This window comes from Oenanthe melanoleuca, chromosome 9, assembly GCF_029582105.1.
Source record: "Oenanthe melanoleuca isolate GR-GAL-2019-014 chromosome 9, OMel1.0, whole genome shotgun sequence".
Lineage (NCBI taxonomy): Eukaryota > Metazoa > Chordata > Aves > Passeriformes > Muscicapidae > Oenanthe > Oenanthe melanoleuca.
This window is the reverse complement of record NC_079343.1, coordinates 5,313,964-5,329,989: the sequence shown is the minus strand read 5'-3', so window position 1 is coordinate 5,329,989 and position 16,026 is coordinate 5,313,964. Positions and strand designations below refer to the sequence as shown.

The following is a 16,026-nucleotide window of genomic DNA, read 5'->3' as shown; positions in this document are numbered from 1 at the left end:
GACATGCCTTTAAGGCTGACTGGATGTTTTGGCCCAGTTGCAGCCCCTCACTGTCTCTCCCCTGCTCAATGGGATGTTCTGTTCCCCCCAGAGCTGCCCCACTCCCTGTCCAGACCCTTCCTGCAGGCAGCAGCCTTTGAGCAGACACCCAGCTTTTATTTTTCCTTCAAAGACCCCAGCAGTAGCTGCTGAGATGAGGCATGAATTAGTCTTTTCCCCACCTTCAGAGATAAAAAGAGATTATCTCATCTGTGTTTTTATTTAATTTAGGCCATAATAGATCTCCCTGGCAGCTGGGAAGTGATGCTGTGCCTGCGATTGCATCACTCTGCCTCCCACAGCAGGCTTTTCGCTCTGGGGAAAAGGCAGGAAAAACAACCTAGCAGTTAATTTCTCCATTTGTAGTTATTCAAATCAAATTTTTTGCCATTCATCCTTCAAGAGCGGCTGACGCGTCCTCGGAAAGGCTGTGGAAGATGATTGTGCTAAACGATTTACAATGCAGTCCTGCCCCCAGAAAATTCCTCTGCCTGTCTGTGGTTTTCCTTATCCCTTGGCTTTTTTGGTGGTTGTTTTATGGAGCTTTGCCAGGGAGCAATCCCTCTGTGCGTGCTGCCCCTCCTCACATCCCTGGGCCCTTGGTTTGGCCTTTGGCTTGGCAGGGTCACTTGAGATGCTGAGTCTGATTTTGAGCCTTTGGGAGAAGTGAGGAGCTCTCTGCCAAAGGCACTTTCCTACACCAGTGCTTTCCACTGGGTTTTAAAGGTGTTTTGCTCTTTGCCTTCCATTCCAAAAGTAGGGGTGGAAGGACCTTCTGGCAGCAGTGGGAGCCCAGATGAATCTGTAGAGGATGCTTTTAGTTAGGCCTTGTTTCCATTGAAGGCCAAGGGATGGGGATGCCTGTGGCTCCTCATCTGTGACAAGCATTAGCCCAGTTGTGCTTCGCCTTTTCACCTGGTGACTCCCTGGGAAGGGACCTGGGGACAGGCCACTGATGTGCTGGGTCCTGCAGGGCAGCTGGAGTGAGGCGATGTCAGTCAGTGGGGTAAATCCTTGCATAAACCCATTTGTTTTGTTCAGCTAAGCCATTTTGGGCAGGTACAAGATACATTCATGCAGTTGTTTTTGGCTCCTGCCTCCTGGTCCCTCAGGTGCCACCTGCCCATTCCTTGGTGGGGTCCCCAGGGACCCATGGGTTGGGGGATGTGGGATGGCCCCAACCCTGACCTATGGGCATCCAGCCTCCTCTGCCCAGGGAGAGGTTTCTCAGCTGAATTCCCTTTTTCTGTAGGGGGGGAAGATCCCTGTCAGGTGGACGGCGCCGGAGGCCATCGCCTACCGCAAGTTCACCTCGGCCAGCGACGTCTGGAGCTACGGCATCGTCATGTGGGAGGTGATGTCGTTCGGGGAGAGGCCCTACTGGGACATGTCCAACCAAGATGTAAGCACTGGGGGTCATCCACACTGCTCTGGGGGCCAGGGGGTGCTCATTCCCAAAAGAAATCCCTGCCTGAAGGGCTCTCTGCTCCTTCCTGGAGCCTCAGGAGCGCTCGGTTTGGAGATGAAACAGGCTGGTGAGCGAGAGGATGCAAGGAGAGAAATGGGGAAAAAAAGCCAGTGGGCTGGTAATTGGACTTCAGCAAGCTGCAGGGCCTTTGAAAATGTTCAGAGGGTTTACGAGCGGGGAAGGAGCTTTGGAAGTGTGACTGCTGTACTCCGGCGAGATCCGCCGAGATAATGAGTGGCAGCTCTCCGCTGGGAGGAACTGCAGCCGCGGAGCATCAGAGCGGGGATTAACCTCGGAGAGCACCCGCTCCTCCCGCTCCCTTGGCTGCTGATCAGCTGGGCTGGCCCTGCCTTCCCGCCTGCCACAGCCCCTCTGCCTGCGCCAGCAGCTCAGGGAGCCCCTGAGCCCCTCAGCCCCTGCCCCTCACCCGTGCTCATCCCTGCTCAGGTCATCAACGCCATCGAGCAGGACTACCGGCTGCCGCCGCCCATGGACTGCCCGGCCGCCCTGCACCAGCTGATGCTGGACTGCTGGCAGAAGGACCGCAACACCCGCCCGCGCTTCAGCGAGATCGTCAACACCCTCGACAAAATGATCCGCAACCCGGCGAGCCTCAAAACTGTGGCCACCATCACCGCTGTGTGAGTGCTCCCTGTCACCGTCCCACGGCCTGGGGAAAGGCTCCCCGAGCTGCTGGGCTGTGTGAGTGCTCCCTGTCACTGCCCCACGGCCTGGGGAAAGGCTCCCCGAGCTGCTGGGCTGTGTGAGTGCTCCCTGTCACTGCCCCACGGCCTGGGGAAAGGCTCCCCGAGCTGCTGGGCTGTGTGAGTGCTCCCTGTCACTGCCCCACGGCCTGGGGAAAGGCTCCCCGAGCTGCTGGGCTGTGTGAGTGCTCCCTGTCACTGCCCCACGCCCTGGGGAAAGGCTCCCCGAGCTGCTGGGCTGTGTGAGTGCTCCCTGTCACCGCCCCACGCCCTGGGGAAAGGCTCCCCGAGCAGTTCAGGAATGCAGAAATCCTTGGGTGGGGGCAGGGGGCTCTGTCTTCTCTCTGTCTGACAGTTACACAAAGAGGGCAGTTTTCAGCCAAGCACAGCAGCAATTCTTTGCTATTGATTCTTTATGGCGTGTGACCATTTGGGTGTGGTGGCTGCTCTGCCAGTGCCTCATCCCTGTGTTTCCTGCAGCTGGAATACAGTGTGCGAGCTTGCAGAGCAGTGCTTGGTGCAGCAGTATTCCCATGGCCTCCCATGGTGTGTGCTGGGAGGAGCACAGGGGTGAACTGGGGAGTGTGTCCCTGTGCTGGCCGGGCTCGGGCAGGGCAGCCCCTCGGTGCCAGCCAGGCTTGTCCCAGCGGTGTGTCCTGTTTCAGGCCTTCTCAGCCCCTCCTCGACCGCTCCATCCCCGACTTCACTGCCTTTACCTCAGTAGACGACTGGCTGAGTGCTGTGAAGATGAGCCAGTACCGGGACAGCTTCCTGACCGCTGGCTTCACCTCCCTGCAGCTGGTGGCCCAGATGACATCCGAGTGAGTTGGCCATGGCAGGGCTGTCTGAAAGTGGGGTGCTGCCAGCTGGGAAGGTGGGGAGGTCGGTTCATGGCAAAGGACAGGTGTGAGCATCCCTCACATTGGTCATCCAGAGTCTGGAGGTGGCCACATTCACTATCTGGGGGTCAATGTGGGGGTGTCTGCCTGCTCTCAGACCCAGTGATGCTCATGGGACCATGCTTGGGTTTTGTGGATGTTCCAGCTGATCTTACCTCCCTCAGCAACAGCAAAACAGGTTCACCACCCTCAGCTGCCCATTGACCTTCCTCTGTCTGTCTGTTTTCCAGAGACCTCCTGAGAATAGGGGTGACTTTGGCTGGGCACCAGAAGAAGATCCTGAACAGCGTGCAGTCCATGCGAGTCCAGATGAGCCAGTCTCCGACCTCGATGGCATGATGTCCCTTGTTGCACGGGGAGGGGCCGGGGAGGGCGCGCAGCGGAGGGCAGAGGTGGGAGGGGAGGAACTGACGGGGCAGCGCTGGGAGAGGAGCCACCGCTGCCTAGGGACTGCCACTGCAGCCTGAGGATGTTCCTGGGACCCACCTCTGGCTGGTGACTTCCGTTCCTCACCAACAGAAGCACACTTACCAATGTCATGGGGGACAGCGTTTAAATACATATAAATATGTACAAATCATATATTTAAAAAGCAAAGGAAAACAAACAAAAAAAAATCATAAAAAACAATGAAGACAAACCAATGTGCGTTGGGGAAGCAAACCCAAACCCTAGAGACCAGACTCCAATCCTGCCACCAGTGAGCAGTGGTCAAAACTGAGAAGGAGGAAGGGGCTGTTGGGAAAGGGAGAGGCACGAGATGGAGCATCCTGTCTGGAGAAACCACCTTCCTTTTTCTTCTTTTGCCCTTCCTCCCTGCCCCGCCCTCCCGGCTCACCCCGCTCCCCTCTCTGCTCACGGACTGGTGGAAGTGTCCTCAGATGTCTCCGCAGCTCCCTGCCATCCCACCCGGGTGCCGCTCCGGCAACTACCAAAGGACTTCACTGACCACTGCATGGGGGATCCGACTCAATCCAGTTAATGTCTTCATATTGAAGAAGAGATGTACCTTCAATAGAAAACCTTGGGTTTTGGTTTTGGTTTTTGGTTTTTTTTCTCTTTTGCTTGCATTTTTTTTGCAAAAAGGAAAAAAAAAAGGATTAAAAAAAAAAAAAACCCACAAACTCTCCATCCTGGAAAATGGAAAGAGGTGTTTTCCCGTGTGTGTGTGCGCGCTCGTGCGCCTGTGTGTGTCGTCAACCCTCCGTGGACTCACTGCTTGTCCATGACCGAGGAGCAGCGCTGACCCTGCAGCCCAGGGGCCAGGGGTGGTGCCACAGCCCTCAGGGGCAGCTGGGCAGCCCCAGTGAGGAGGAAGCACTCAGCATCCTGCATGTGGGAAGGAGGATGCCAAGGGCCGGCGCGGCGGGGATGGGACGGGACTGGAGGAGCCACCGCGTGGCTGTGACTGGGTTGGTGGCTGCTGGAGGAGGAGAGATGCTTTGGGAAATGGACTGCTCAGGCCTCCAGGGCCTCGGTGATGTCTGGAAGATGGCTTTGGAGGACTTTTTCCCCCATCTTGTGGACCTAAGGATTTTGATATTGATTTATGGACTTAGGTTTCGTGGCTTCAGAGGTAGGTCTGTGTGTCTCGTGTGTCTCTGTCCATCCATCTGTCCTGCTCTGTATTTTTCTGCTCTTCTTTATAGCCTTTCCTAGTGGATGTTTCCCCATATTTAATTTGATCTTTATTGTTCTTTTTTTTTTGGTTCCTCCATTGGTCTCCTAGGCAAATTGATCCAGTTAAAATTGCCCAACACATGTCAGTGTTTACCCAGAATATTGTAAGGCTGGGCCATCTGACCTCCCCCTGTGGATTGCACCAGGAGTTTATAAAACGAATGAACTCTTAATAAGGCTTTTACTCAGAGGGCTGTGTGAGTTGCAGTGATCCATCAGGGCGCTCTCACCGGCGCTTTGCCTGTCCCTGCGTGGGGAGGGAGCAGTGGCACGGGCTGGCTGTGCCTCAGGGCTGCAGGTCTCAGCCCAGATTTGGTGCTGTGGTGGCTCATATGTACATGGAGGCCCTGGTCATCCTGCTTCCCCCTCACTCCTCATCCCCACCGTGGCAATTCTCCATATATGTCAGCACCATGGGGATGTCCTGCATCCATCCATGTCCCAGGGGTGTTCCTGAGCCACAGGGATGCCCCATGTCCAGCCCCATATGTTGTAGGAGCTGCTTTGCTTCTCAGCCCATGTCTGTCTACGTCACAGTGATGTCCTGTGTCCCTCAGTGCTGTGAGGATTGCTCATGCCCACCTGGGCTGTGGTTTTTCCCCATGCCTGTCCTTGCCATGGGGCTGCCCACACCCGACTACACCATGGGATTGCTCCATGTCCATCTGCCCCACTGTATTCCTGTGTATGCCTGGAGATGCCTCACCAGATTTGCTTGCTGCCACTGGGCCTGTGCTCTGCCTGCTGCCAGGAGCTGTCCACATCTCCTGGGTGGGAGCACTGTCCCTGCTGTGTTGGGGCTGTCAGGGTCCTCTGTGGCTGGGTGGACCCCCAGGTATCCCGTGAGGAGCACGTGCTCAGTTCATGCTGGTTCATGAGGAACACGTTCATGCTCATGGTTCATCCCCACCAGCAGGTGAAGGACCCTTTGGAGTGCTCTTTACACCTCCAGGTTTTTTCTTCCATTGCCCAAGGCAGATGACCCATGCTCTGCCAAAGAGCAGTAGCTAACAAGATGCAGGAGTGAGCTTGTTTCAATTCACTGAACTCCCCCCAGAGAAAGAGGCAGAGAAAAACACCCCTTGTTTACAACAGCAGGGACTGCTCCTCTTCCTGTCTGATAGAGGATTGCTAATTCCTCTCGGGATGCTGGCGGCCCAAATCTGTATTCCGGGATGTTGTCACACGGAACACAACATGCAGATGGAGCAGGCACTGTGCATGCTAATGCACCGCCCTGCCACATTGGTATTCGCTGCCTCTCAAGGCTCCTTTGTGGGTTTTTTTATGGTTTCTCTTTTATTAGAAGGAAGCTAAAGGCGTTTAAAGGAACGAGTGACAGCCACACAGGCTAAATATCAATACTGCACCTTTATGGCTCCCCTGCCGCTGTCGCCGGCTCTGCGAGCACCTGCGAGGCAGCTGCTGCTGCCTGCTCAGTGCTGTCCCTGCCCCAGCACACCACAGCAGCCCTGGAGTGATGTAAATCCTTTAACACAGTCTCACAGGGTGAGAATGGATCTCTGAGACCGAGTCCAACCTGTGACTGATCCCCCCGTGTCAACCAGCCCAGGGAACCGAGTGCCACGTCCACTGTTCCTTGAACACCTTGAAGGATGGGTGCTCCACCACCTCCCTGGGCAGCCTATTCCAGTGTTTCATCACTCCCTCAGTCAAGAAATTCTTGCTGGAGTCCTACTTGAACCTCCCCTGGCACAGCTTGAGGCCATTTCATTATGAATATGGAATGTGAATTGTTCAGTCTGCCCATCCCACCCAGCAGACCAGGTGCCCCTGAGGGGTCAGACAGGCTGTCTGGGTGCTCAGTGCTAGCAGAGATGCCAAGACCTTCTTGGTTCATTTTCCAAGGGTGGATGATACTGCCAGCAGTGCCCCTGGGCATTGCCAGGGCTGGTGGCCTTTCCCTTCTCTTTCCCAGGTGTCCAACATCTGATGTCTCCTGAGCTGTGTCAGAGCAGATGATTCCCGTATCCCACCACTCCTAACCAGCTGTCCTCACATCTTGGCCTTGTGCTGGCACCTGGATGTGTCCCCTCCAGGGTCATGCAGGAGCCCAGCAGCAGATTGCTCAGGGCTGAGCAAAGGGAGAGCAGCTGGGCTCAAACCAACCCCTGCAGTCAAGAGGCATCATGGGCCAGGGGAGTTCTGTCAAGATGATACTTGAGGGAGGGCCACCTGTTCTCTTGCCTTTCAATAAAAGTTTTTTCATCCATACCAGATTTCATGAAAGGCCATCAGTCTGTTAGTGGGAAACAAAGGGGAAGTCAAAACATGCATGTTTGGTTTTTGCTTTTTATTGAAAAAAAAGCGTGAAAATTTTAGATGGCTTCAGACGGACCATTTTGTTTCTCTAGAGGCCTTTCTTCCATGTAAAATCAGTTCTTCAAACTGTGAAGCCTTTCTGTCTGGAAGTGACAGTGCTGTCCCTGCCTGGCCATGGCAGCAGTGTTGTGTTTGACCTGCTCCTCCTTTTCCTTTGTCAGGTGTCAAGGAAGAGGCTCTCACCTTGACTTGGGTGGCACCTCTGATTCTGCTTTGTTGCTCCTACTCTGGTGAGAGCCTCTTCCTTGGTCTAAAGATGAACATTCCAATTTCACATCTTCTGATCCACACTGGTTGGTGTTGGACTTCCTTTCTTTGATCACAGAGGAGCAGGGATGGCACAGAAGCTGTTTTCTGCCTGCAGAGTTTAGATTTTAAGGGAATAAAAAGGAGTTTTGGATCAAAGAGGACCAGCACAGGCCTTTCCTCTGGGCTGTGCTCCTTCCATCACACAGGGTCCTGGTGGGTTCCTGTGCCACGTGGCACTGCTGGCTTGGATCCTGACCCCTGCCATGCTCATGAGTGAAGCTCAGTCACAGTGCCTTGCTCCTTTGGCTGTATCCCACATAAATATCCATGCATGGATGTGCCTGTGTGCCCTGAGCCCACCTCACCCTCGCCCCTGATCCTGGCCTTTCACTTTGTGCTCTGCACTCGTCAGCTCCTTCTCTCCATTTCTATGGCAACTGTAAAAACCTCAACTCTTTTGTGTCTTTTTTAGTTTTCTTTTTTTTTTTTTTTTTGTACGTGCCTGGGTTGGCTTTGTCCTTTTTGCATAGAGCTTTAAATCAAAAAAGGAACTTTTGGCACCAAACCTCTGCTCTGAGCTTGGCCCAAGGTCTCGTGTGAGAATCAGTGGCAAGATCCTCACAACTGGACTGGGTGTTGCCAAGTGGCTCCACATTTCCAGCCCTGCTGTTACTTCCCTCATCCCCCAAAAATCTCCATTTGCAATTCAGCTGCATCGTTCTCCCCTGGGGCTTTTGCATGCTTTTTCCACAGCCCCATCCCTGGGTGTGATGGAGGAGCAGCAGGCTTCTCAACAGCAGTAATTAAAAGGAGATGTGGTGCCTCTGCCAGGGAAGGTGAACCCAAGCCCCTTGCATATTTGAGGCTTGAACATGGAAGAAGAGCATGTATTAATGGCATCATTATGTGCCTTTTTCCAGAAAAAAAAGAATGTATTTTATGCCATTTAATGACCTTCAAATTAACAGTTCTTTGAAAGCACTTAAGTGTATTTAATTTTAAATATTTCTGCAAGTCAGAGCAGGGCTTGCAATGAAAACAGCAGGCAGCCAGTTTTTAAATAAGGGTGATCTCAAACCATTACTTCTGAGCCTGTCAGCTTTTGGTGCCTCTAATGCTCCTTTGCCAAGGAGAAAACAGGATTATCCTTCCCCCTGTGCCCCTTGTTTCAGCCTGAGTCCCATGGGATCTCCTCCTCTGCTTTTCCAGGTGTTTGCCTCGGAGAGAGGGAAGGGTTGGGTTGGGGTTGGGGTGCAGAGTCTCATCAGGAAGTTTGCCTGCATCCCAAGGACATCTCTGTGGGAACATCCCAGTTGGCCCATGGTCTGGGATGAGTCACTGGGCATCACCTATGGAAGGTTGTTTGCACTGCCATCAGCCCTTGCAGTTGTTCTGAGATAGGGACAGACACTTTTCTCTTTGTTAAGGTCTGAATTAAGGCTTTTGTCTCTGATCCATAAAAACTGCCAATATATCTGAGCCACTCTGTGTAAGATCAATCAGCTTCTGAGACAGGGAATGAATTTACAGACCCAGAAATGTTCTGTGGCTCCAAGGCCACCCATCCTTGAGCTGCTGGTGGGAAGGATGGGGGCCAGGGAGTCACATCCAGCTCCAGCACTCATCCAGGAGCTGCTCACCTCTGCTGCCCCAATGTCCCCTCTCTGTGAGAGGGATTTAATGTTCAAGTTGTCATCTGCTGGTGCCTCTTCTGTGAAGGATCCTGCCAGGGTGGGTAGTGATCCAATACTTGGATCATTCCCAGTGAGTCTCCTCAGAATTTTGGAAGTGCCAGAAACTTCTTGAGTGATGATGGGGGAGAAGCCAACTCCACTGATGGGACTTCTGTGGCAAGTTATTTCACCCATCAGTGATTTCTTTGCTGCTCCTGTTTTGGCTTCTTTTTTTTTTTTTTTTTTTTTTTTTTCCCATATTTTTGGGGTGTTGGAGGGGTCCTTTGGGATCATTTTGGATCATCAACCCTCCTGCCATGGGGGAATGTTTCTTCCTGTCCCAGCTGAGCTCAGTCTCCTCCAAAGCATGTCTGGGAGTTGTGAGAGCCACTGCTGGGTTGTTGCTCTCCCATTTTTTGGTGTCCTCAGGGTTTGGCTCTGTGTCTCAGGGGAGATCTGCTGGCTCATGTCCATCACTGGATCCTGATGGGCTGTATTGTCTTCCCAGAGTTTGACATGGAAAGAGGAGCTGCTCCCATCAGGAGAGGGCCTGCTCTGCTTTGCCTGGCAGGAAGAGAGGTGTGAGGTGGGAACTGTGAGCATCCCTGGCAGTCAGTGTGTGCCTTGGTTCCTGTCAGAGCAGCAGATCACTGCTGGGGAGGGGAGTGCACCTGTCTTGGTGACCATGGTGCCCTTCACCTGTGCCTTTTGGGGTTGTCAGAGCTGCTGGCACTTGGGATGGTGTCCCAGGACTGTCACTTTTGGCTGGCTGTGCTCCATGGACCAGCACTGTGAGCACCCCTCCAGCCCAGGCATAGCTGCCCCCCTTGTGCCTGCCTGTGTCCAAGCACTGCTGCTGCTTCTGCTCTCCTTCCTCTGGCCACTGGAACCTGAGCAGCCCCAAGCCCCTGGCTGTGCCACCCTGCTGCCTTGCTGTGCTGCAGTGGCTGTTCTGGGGACAGCCCAGGTCCCTGTGGACCCCAGCACTGCAGGTGACACAGGGACACATGGAGGGGATGGCCCCATCAGTGGCAGAGGCAGGATGGTGTTGAGGTCTCCTGGCCTGTCTCTGGAGGGAAGTGCTGGAGGAGGTTAATCTGAACAAGCCAGCCCTGCGAATCTTAAGTGGATTAGCTGAACTCTGCTCCTTCCCAAAACAGACAGTGCCCTTTTGGGCCGGATGTGGAAGTGGATTAGGGAAAAATCTGCTTAAGGCTGCATTAATTCTAGATAAGTGTAGGGGGATTAACGCCCATCCACTTAAAAAATTAATTGGAGTGAACTTTTCTCTGTGTCCCCAAGTAAACAAGACAGGGCAGCTTTCCCCATCCAGCAGCTGGGCTGTGCCTTTCCCTTCTCTGCTCTGCCATCCCCTCACGCTGTGCAGGAGCTGCCATCGTGGTGGGGGAACCTGCTCCTCCCTGATCATCCTCAGGGGCCTCATTAGGCAATTGAACCCTTGTGTGAAGGTAGGGAGAGAGGGCAGGAAAATTATGGTCACCATCAGTGCAATTATCAATGCTAATTAGTGCCAAGCAGGACTGACAGCAAGTGCTGTCTGAGGAGCCAGGTGAGCCTCGCATCACATCCTTGTGGGGCTTCCATGGGCAGGCAGATGGGGAACGTGCACATATGGGGTGCTTTACTGTGCTTTGGCTGAACTCTTCAGATTCCCCAGCTGAAACATTTGGGAGCCAGCCAGAGGCTCAGGCTGGGGTTAGTGCCTGGGTGGCAGTGCCATGTCATGTCCCTGGTGGTGCCTGGATGGGGATGGGGCTCTGGGAGGCCTCAGGGAAAAGGGGGTGAGATGTGACCCGTTTTGCAGAGGGTGTGGAAATGGGGGGCAGCTTGCAGGATGCAGGGATGGCTTTGGGTCCCTCCCAGAGTTGCCTCCATGCTTCCCTGTTCCCACCAGCTGCTCCCTTATTCTGTGGCATCGCTCGGGCACAGCAGCTGTGTTTGCAGAGCCACCCATGCTCGGTTATTTTGGGTGTTTGCAATTCTGTGCATTCCATGAGTGCAGACAGGGAGAGCACCCCGGGCTGACACAGTGCCCCATCCCAGGCACAGTGCTGGGTAACTCCTGCCTGCATGGAACACCTTCCCATGGCACAGACAGTGCTTTTCATTGCTGCTTGTGTCACGGCAGCCTCGGAGGCTGAGATCAAAGCCCTCCGCCTGCCTCGCTGGGTTCCCATGAGCAGCGGGAGGAGGATGAGGAGGATGAGGGGTGGCTGCATACCTGGGGATGAGCTGCACTGCCCCCAGCCCCGCTCCATCCTCCTCCAGCTGTTCATGACCTGTCCCTCGGGTCTCCTGAGATCCATCCTTTGGGATCAGCCCAAACCATCCTTAGCTGTCGCTGCATCATTTTTGCCCCGAGGAAGAGAAGGGCTGCAGCTGTGCAGGAGAGCTGAGCCTGCAGCCAGCACCCCCGGGAGGTTCACCAGGGAAAATGAGCCCCCAAACCCTTCCCCAGCCCTGCTGCTGCCGGGAGGGTTGGGAAGGGACCAGAAGAGCTGGGAATGCCGCGGGGGAAGGCGGCGGAGCCAGCGCTCACCTCCAGCTTTAATGTGGCAGAATCGAGCCCATGCCCATCACCAGCACCCCACCTCGACTCACAGCCATCCCCGGACCCACCCAGCTCTAGCAGCCACTTCAGCATCTTTACATCAGTTTTGTTTCTGTTACAGCTTTTTTTCCAAGTGTTTTGCTGCTCTGATCCCATTAACATTAAGGAGAGTTGTGAGACCAAACCTCCAAGCATGGCACCAAAAATGGCCCCAAGAAATATCCAGCAATATATTTTCCCCCAGCTGAAGTTCCCCTTTTTAAAGAGATAATCTCAATTTCTCTTCCCTTTTCTCTGCCCCTTTTTCCACTAAACACTACATTACTAAATAAAACTTTCATTACTACCTGGGTTTGCTAAAGAAAAAAATTATTTCCATTCAGGAGAATGATGAATTTTAATGGGAGTGAAATGTCAGGCACAGCTGGGGTGGGTTTCTGAAAGCACTGGTATGTTTGGAGAGGCACAGGGATGCCCAGCAATAATTAGCCAGTGAGCCCCGTTTTTTGTGGCCCAGCAAAGGGACCCAGCAGTCAATTGCTTTGTTATTTAATGTGCTGCCTTTATGTTTCCAAGGTGCAATTGTATATTAAAACCATCTTTGCCTCTCCAAAGTGGCTAAATAATGGGATTTTGCTGCTATGTGGTACTTGTTGGTTATGGGGTATGGAGAAAGTGCTCCTGGGGCTGCTCCTCTGGTTCCCAGACCTTCTGGTTTCCCCCTGGCAGCAGAGAAAATGGGGATTTTAAAATTTTTTTGTTACATTGGAAAAAGGGATTTGATGATGCCTGGTGGTTTGCTCCTGCCTTACACGGTGGGGGAGTGGTGGGGGGCACTGATACCCTCCCACCCCCGAAATCACATCCCAACCTCTGCTCCCTAAAGCAGCTCAGCTTCACAAAGAATCCCATCTCTTCCATTCCTTCCTTTTCCCCCCTGAGGAGAAATGGAGAGCTTTCATTGAAATCATCACTTTTCTGACAGCATATTAATTAATCCCTGCTTTTTTTTTTTTTTTTTTTTTAATGTTTGAGAGGCTGTATGTGCTTTAAGAAGCTTTTGGGTTTCTTTGGGTGGGGGGCTGCGGGGGGGCCTCGGTGGGGCTCTCTGAGCTCTGGATGTGCCTGTTCTCACCCTCTCCTCATTTCCTTCTTGCAGGGGTGTCGAGTGCAGCATTGCAGCGGGGCAGCAGCGCTGGAGAGGGGCCCCAGGGGCTGTTCCCACCCCAGGATGCTCCAGGCATCCCTCGGTCCCGTCCCCCCGAGCCGCGGCGTGTCCCGGGCCAGCCCTACCCTGTCCTGTACATAACCAGTGAGATGTCTGTAAAAGATTTCAACCCTTGGAATTTTTTTTTTTTTTTTTTTTTTTTTTTTTGCTCCCCTCTCCTTTCCCCTTGTCCCCCAATTTGTTGATTGTGTTGAAATTGTCGGAGTTTGTAACAGTATCTTTCAGAGAATATTGTACTAAAGAGAAAATTGCACTCAATAAAAAGGATGAAATAAGCCTGGTCCCTCGCCTTCCCCTTCCCCGGGGCAGCTTTCCTGCTGCCGGCTTCTCTCCAGCTCGGAGCTGGGGGAGTGTTTGCCATGAATATTCATCTGGGGAGCTGGCAGCGCTCCAGCGCTCCTTGACTTACCTCGCATGTTGATGTCTATCAGATTTGGCTCCCCGGTTTGTAAATGAAGTGACTTTCTTGCGGGCGATGCTATCGGGGCTGGCTCGCAGCAGCGAAGGCGGGAGGAGGAGTTTTCCTGCCGGAGCGTTTCAAAGCCCTGCTGAGAGATCGCTCGGGAAGCGCTGCCTGGGATCAGAGTCCCTGCCCAGCCCTGCTGGAGCCTGTCCATGCAAAGCCTCGAGCCTGCTTTCCTTCAGGATTACTCTAAATGAGGGCTGGGAAATGGATTCTTCCTTGTGCACGGGATGCACTCGGCCATTTATCCTGCTGGGATCAATCAGAGCCCATCCAGCTCTGTCACACACACTCTTGGGGTGGTCCTGGAGCTGGACTCCTTGTGGGCCCCTTCCACCTCAGGAAATTCTGTGATCTCTGATCCAGGTGATGCTGAGAGCAGCTGGTCCTGCCTCCATCAGCCTCAGCAGGGGCTGAAACAGGGGTAAAGGTTTTGTAAATCAAAAATATGAACCCACCAAGGAGTTATTTGGGGTTCAGAAAGGAGAGCTGCTACTCTGGAGGTGGGGGTAGGGGTTCCCATGGCTGGAGTTTTGGGGTGAGCCCTGGGGAGGGAGGCAGTGGTGGGGCTGGCACAGCTCTGCAGTCCCTGGCACCCTGTAATTCCCAGTGGTGGTGTTGGTATGGAGTGTTCTCACACCTCCTGTCAGGAGATTTCCAAGTCTTTTCTGCTTCTCCAGGCCCTTTATAGCTGGGATGTTTTTATTATTATGTTTTATTATTTTGGAGTGATTGAGTTCCATGTGCTGATGGAGATGCTCCAGGTCCCTGTGGGCTGGACTCCACTGCCCCAGGCTCACATACCACAGTGAGGTTTGCCTCACACTTTACACAGGGGTAGAACTGTTGTTTTGGGTGTTTTGCATGGTTTTTTTTTTTTTTGCCAGGCCCATCCTGACAAATGAAAGCAGAGAGTCTCTGCCATCTTTGGATATGCAAGATGCAAATAGGCAGCAGCTGATGGAGAGCAGAGTGAAGTTGTTTATGTGTCCTTAATTGAGTAGACACTTGATTTAATGTGCTTCTGGTGTGGTTTAAATGAGTGTTCTTGTTGAATCCTCTGGGATTTGGGGTGCTGGTACACAGGTCACTCTGAGGTTTTCCCTGAAGTAACCAACAGACATTTACAGCCAGTGTGTGATGTTCCCAAAGCAGTTTGCCTTGGAAGAGCCTTTTACCAGGGTCTGGGGGAGCCCTGCTGTCAGTGTGGGGCTAATGGGGCTCTGAAGGACCCTGGGGAGCTCAGCAGAGCCTGGATATGGCCAGCCAGTCCCTGGCAGAGGTTTGCACAGCTGCAGGCTCTGGAAGCTGTGTTTTATTTTCCCCATGGGGTAACCAGTCACCACCTGTGTCCCAGCTGGAGTGAGGTGTCAGTTACCAGGCCACACAGCATCCAAAGAAACTTTCCCTGAGCTTTCAATATAGACACAGGTGACTGTCACAGCCAGAACAGAGCATAACCCTCAGGATGAAAAATCTTTCCTTCAGGTTTGAAAAATGGGAGCAACATGTTGGCTGTGATTACCTGCAGCAGCTCCCAGAAATCCCAATGCACCCGGTGCTCTGGCACAGCAGTGTGATGCCAGCCTGACTCTGGCACTGGGATAAACCCTTATTTACCCCACTGCAAGGAGAGAAGGGAGCCAGGACTGTGCTCAGCTCCATGAGGTGCAATGAGGGGCTTCCCTGGGTGTTTGGCATGTGCAGCCTGCTGAGAGAAGAGACCCCTGCTCTTATTGCAGAGGCACAGCCCTGGCCCTAGGACAGCCCTTGCCGTGGGGAGAGTGGCTGGGACCTGTTGGCTGTGCAGAGATGTGGCAGTGAAGGAGGGAGAGGTCAGACACATCCCCCAGCCTCTCCCACCTCCCCTCCCTCCCACACTGGCAGTGAAAGACAAATAAAAGATGAGCCCAAGAGGACCATAGGCTAAATTGTAATTGGAGCAATATGGGCTGATGATAAAGTTCTGTGCCAGCCCACATTAACTGGCAGCATCTGCTGGAATTATTGGAGATGCCTCATGGCCTGTTACAAGTGCTGGGATTTTCCTGGAGGACAAGGCAGGCAGGCTGAGCAGTGCTGGAGAGCCAGGAGGGCTCAGATGGAGCCAGTCTGAGGCTGCTGCAGGCTTGAAATCTCCTCCAGGCCCTCTGGAGAGGATTTGGGGATGCTCCCAACAAAGTCACCTCCCATTGCCAGCCAAGGGGCTCATTCCCACATACCCCCTCCTAAGTGACACCACATCCTCCCTCTGCTCCAGGGGGATGGGGACAGGGCAGGGTTTACTCCAGGCATTGCTTTTAGCTGCATTTCAGGTACCACCCTGATTAAACCTGCACAGCCACCCCTTCACTGCCCCAAAGCCACCAGCAGCACCCAGGGAGGGGATCCTGCCCCTCTGCTCTGCTCAGGTGAGACCCCACCTGCAGAGCTGCCTCCAGCCCTGGGGCCCAGCATCAGAAGGATGTTGGAGCTGTTGAATGAGTCCAGAGGAGGCCACAGAGATGCTCCAAGGGCTTGGGCCCCTCTGCTCTGGAGCCAGGCTGGGAGAGCTGGGGGTGCTCACCTGGAGAAGAGAAGGCTCCAGGGAGAGCTCGGAGTCCCTTCCAGTGCCTAAAGGGGCTCCAGGAGAGTGGAGAGGGACTATGGACAAGGGATGGAGGGACAGGACACAGGGAATGGCTTCCACTGCCAGAGGACAGGGTTGG

The 16,026-nt window shown here is 53.7% G+C and overlaps 1 protein-coding gene across 1 annotated transcript in view; it reads left to right on the top strand.

Moving 5' to 3' along the window:
* The window catches only part of EPHB1 (EPH receptor B1), a 78,229-nt gene extending 65,105 nt beyond the window's left edge, over nucleotides 1-13,124 (top strand). The window contains exons 13-17 of the mRNA XM_056498937.1: nucleotides 1,292-1,441; nucleotides 1,955-2,148; nucleotides 2,877-3,032; nucleotides 3,341-4,686; nucleotides 12,787-13,124. Coding sequence (XP_056354912.1) covers nucleotides 1,292-1,441; nucleotides 1,955-2,148; nucleotides 2,877-3,032; nucleotides 3,341-3,449 — 609 coding nt within the window. The 3' untranslated portion in view covers nucleotides 3,450-4,686; nucleotides 12,787-13,124. The remainder of the gene's footprint in view (nucleotides 1-1,291; nucleotides 1,442-1,954; nucleotides 2,149-2,876; nucleotides 3,033-3,340; nucleotides 4,687-12,786) is intronic.
* Nucleotides 13,125-16,026: the final 2,902 nt, after the last annotated feature.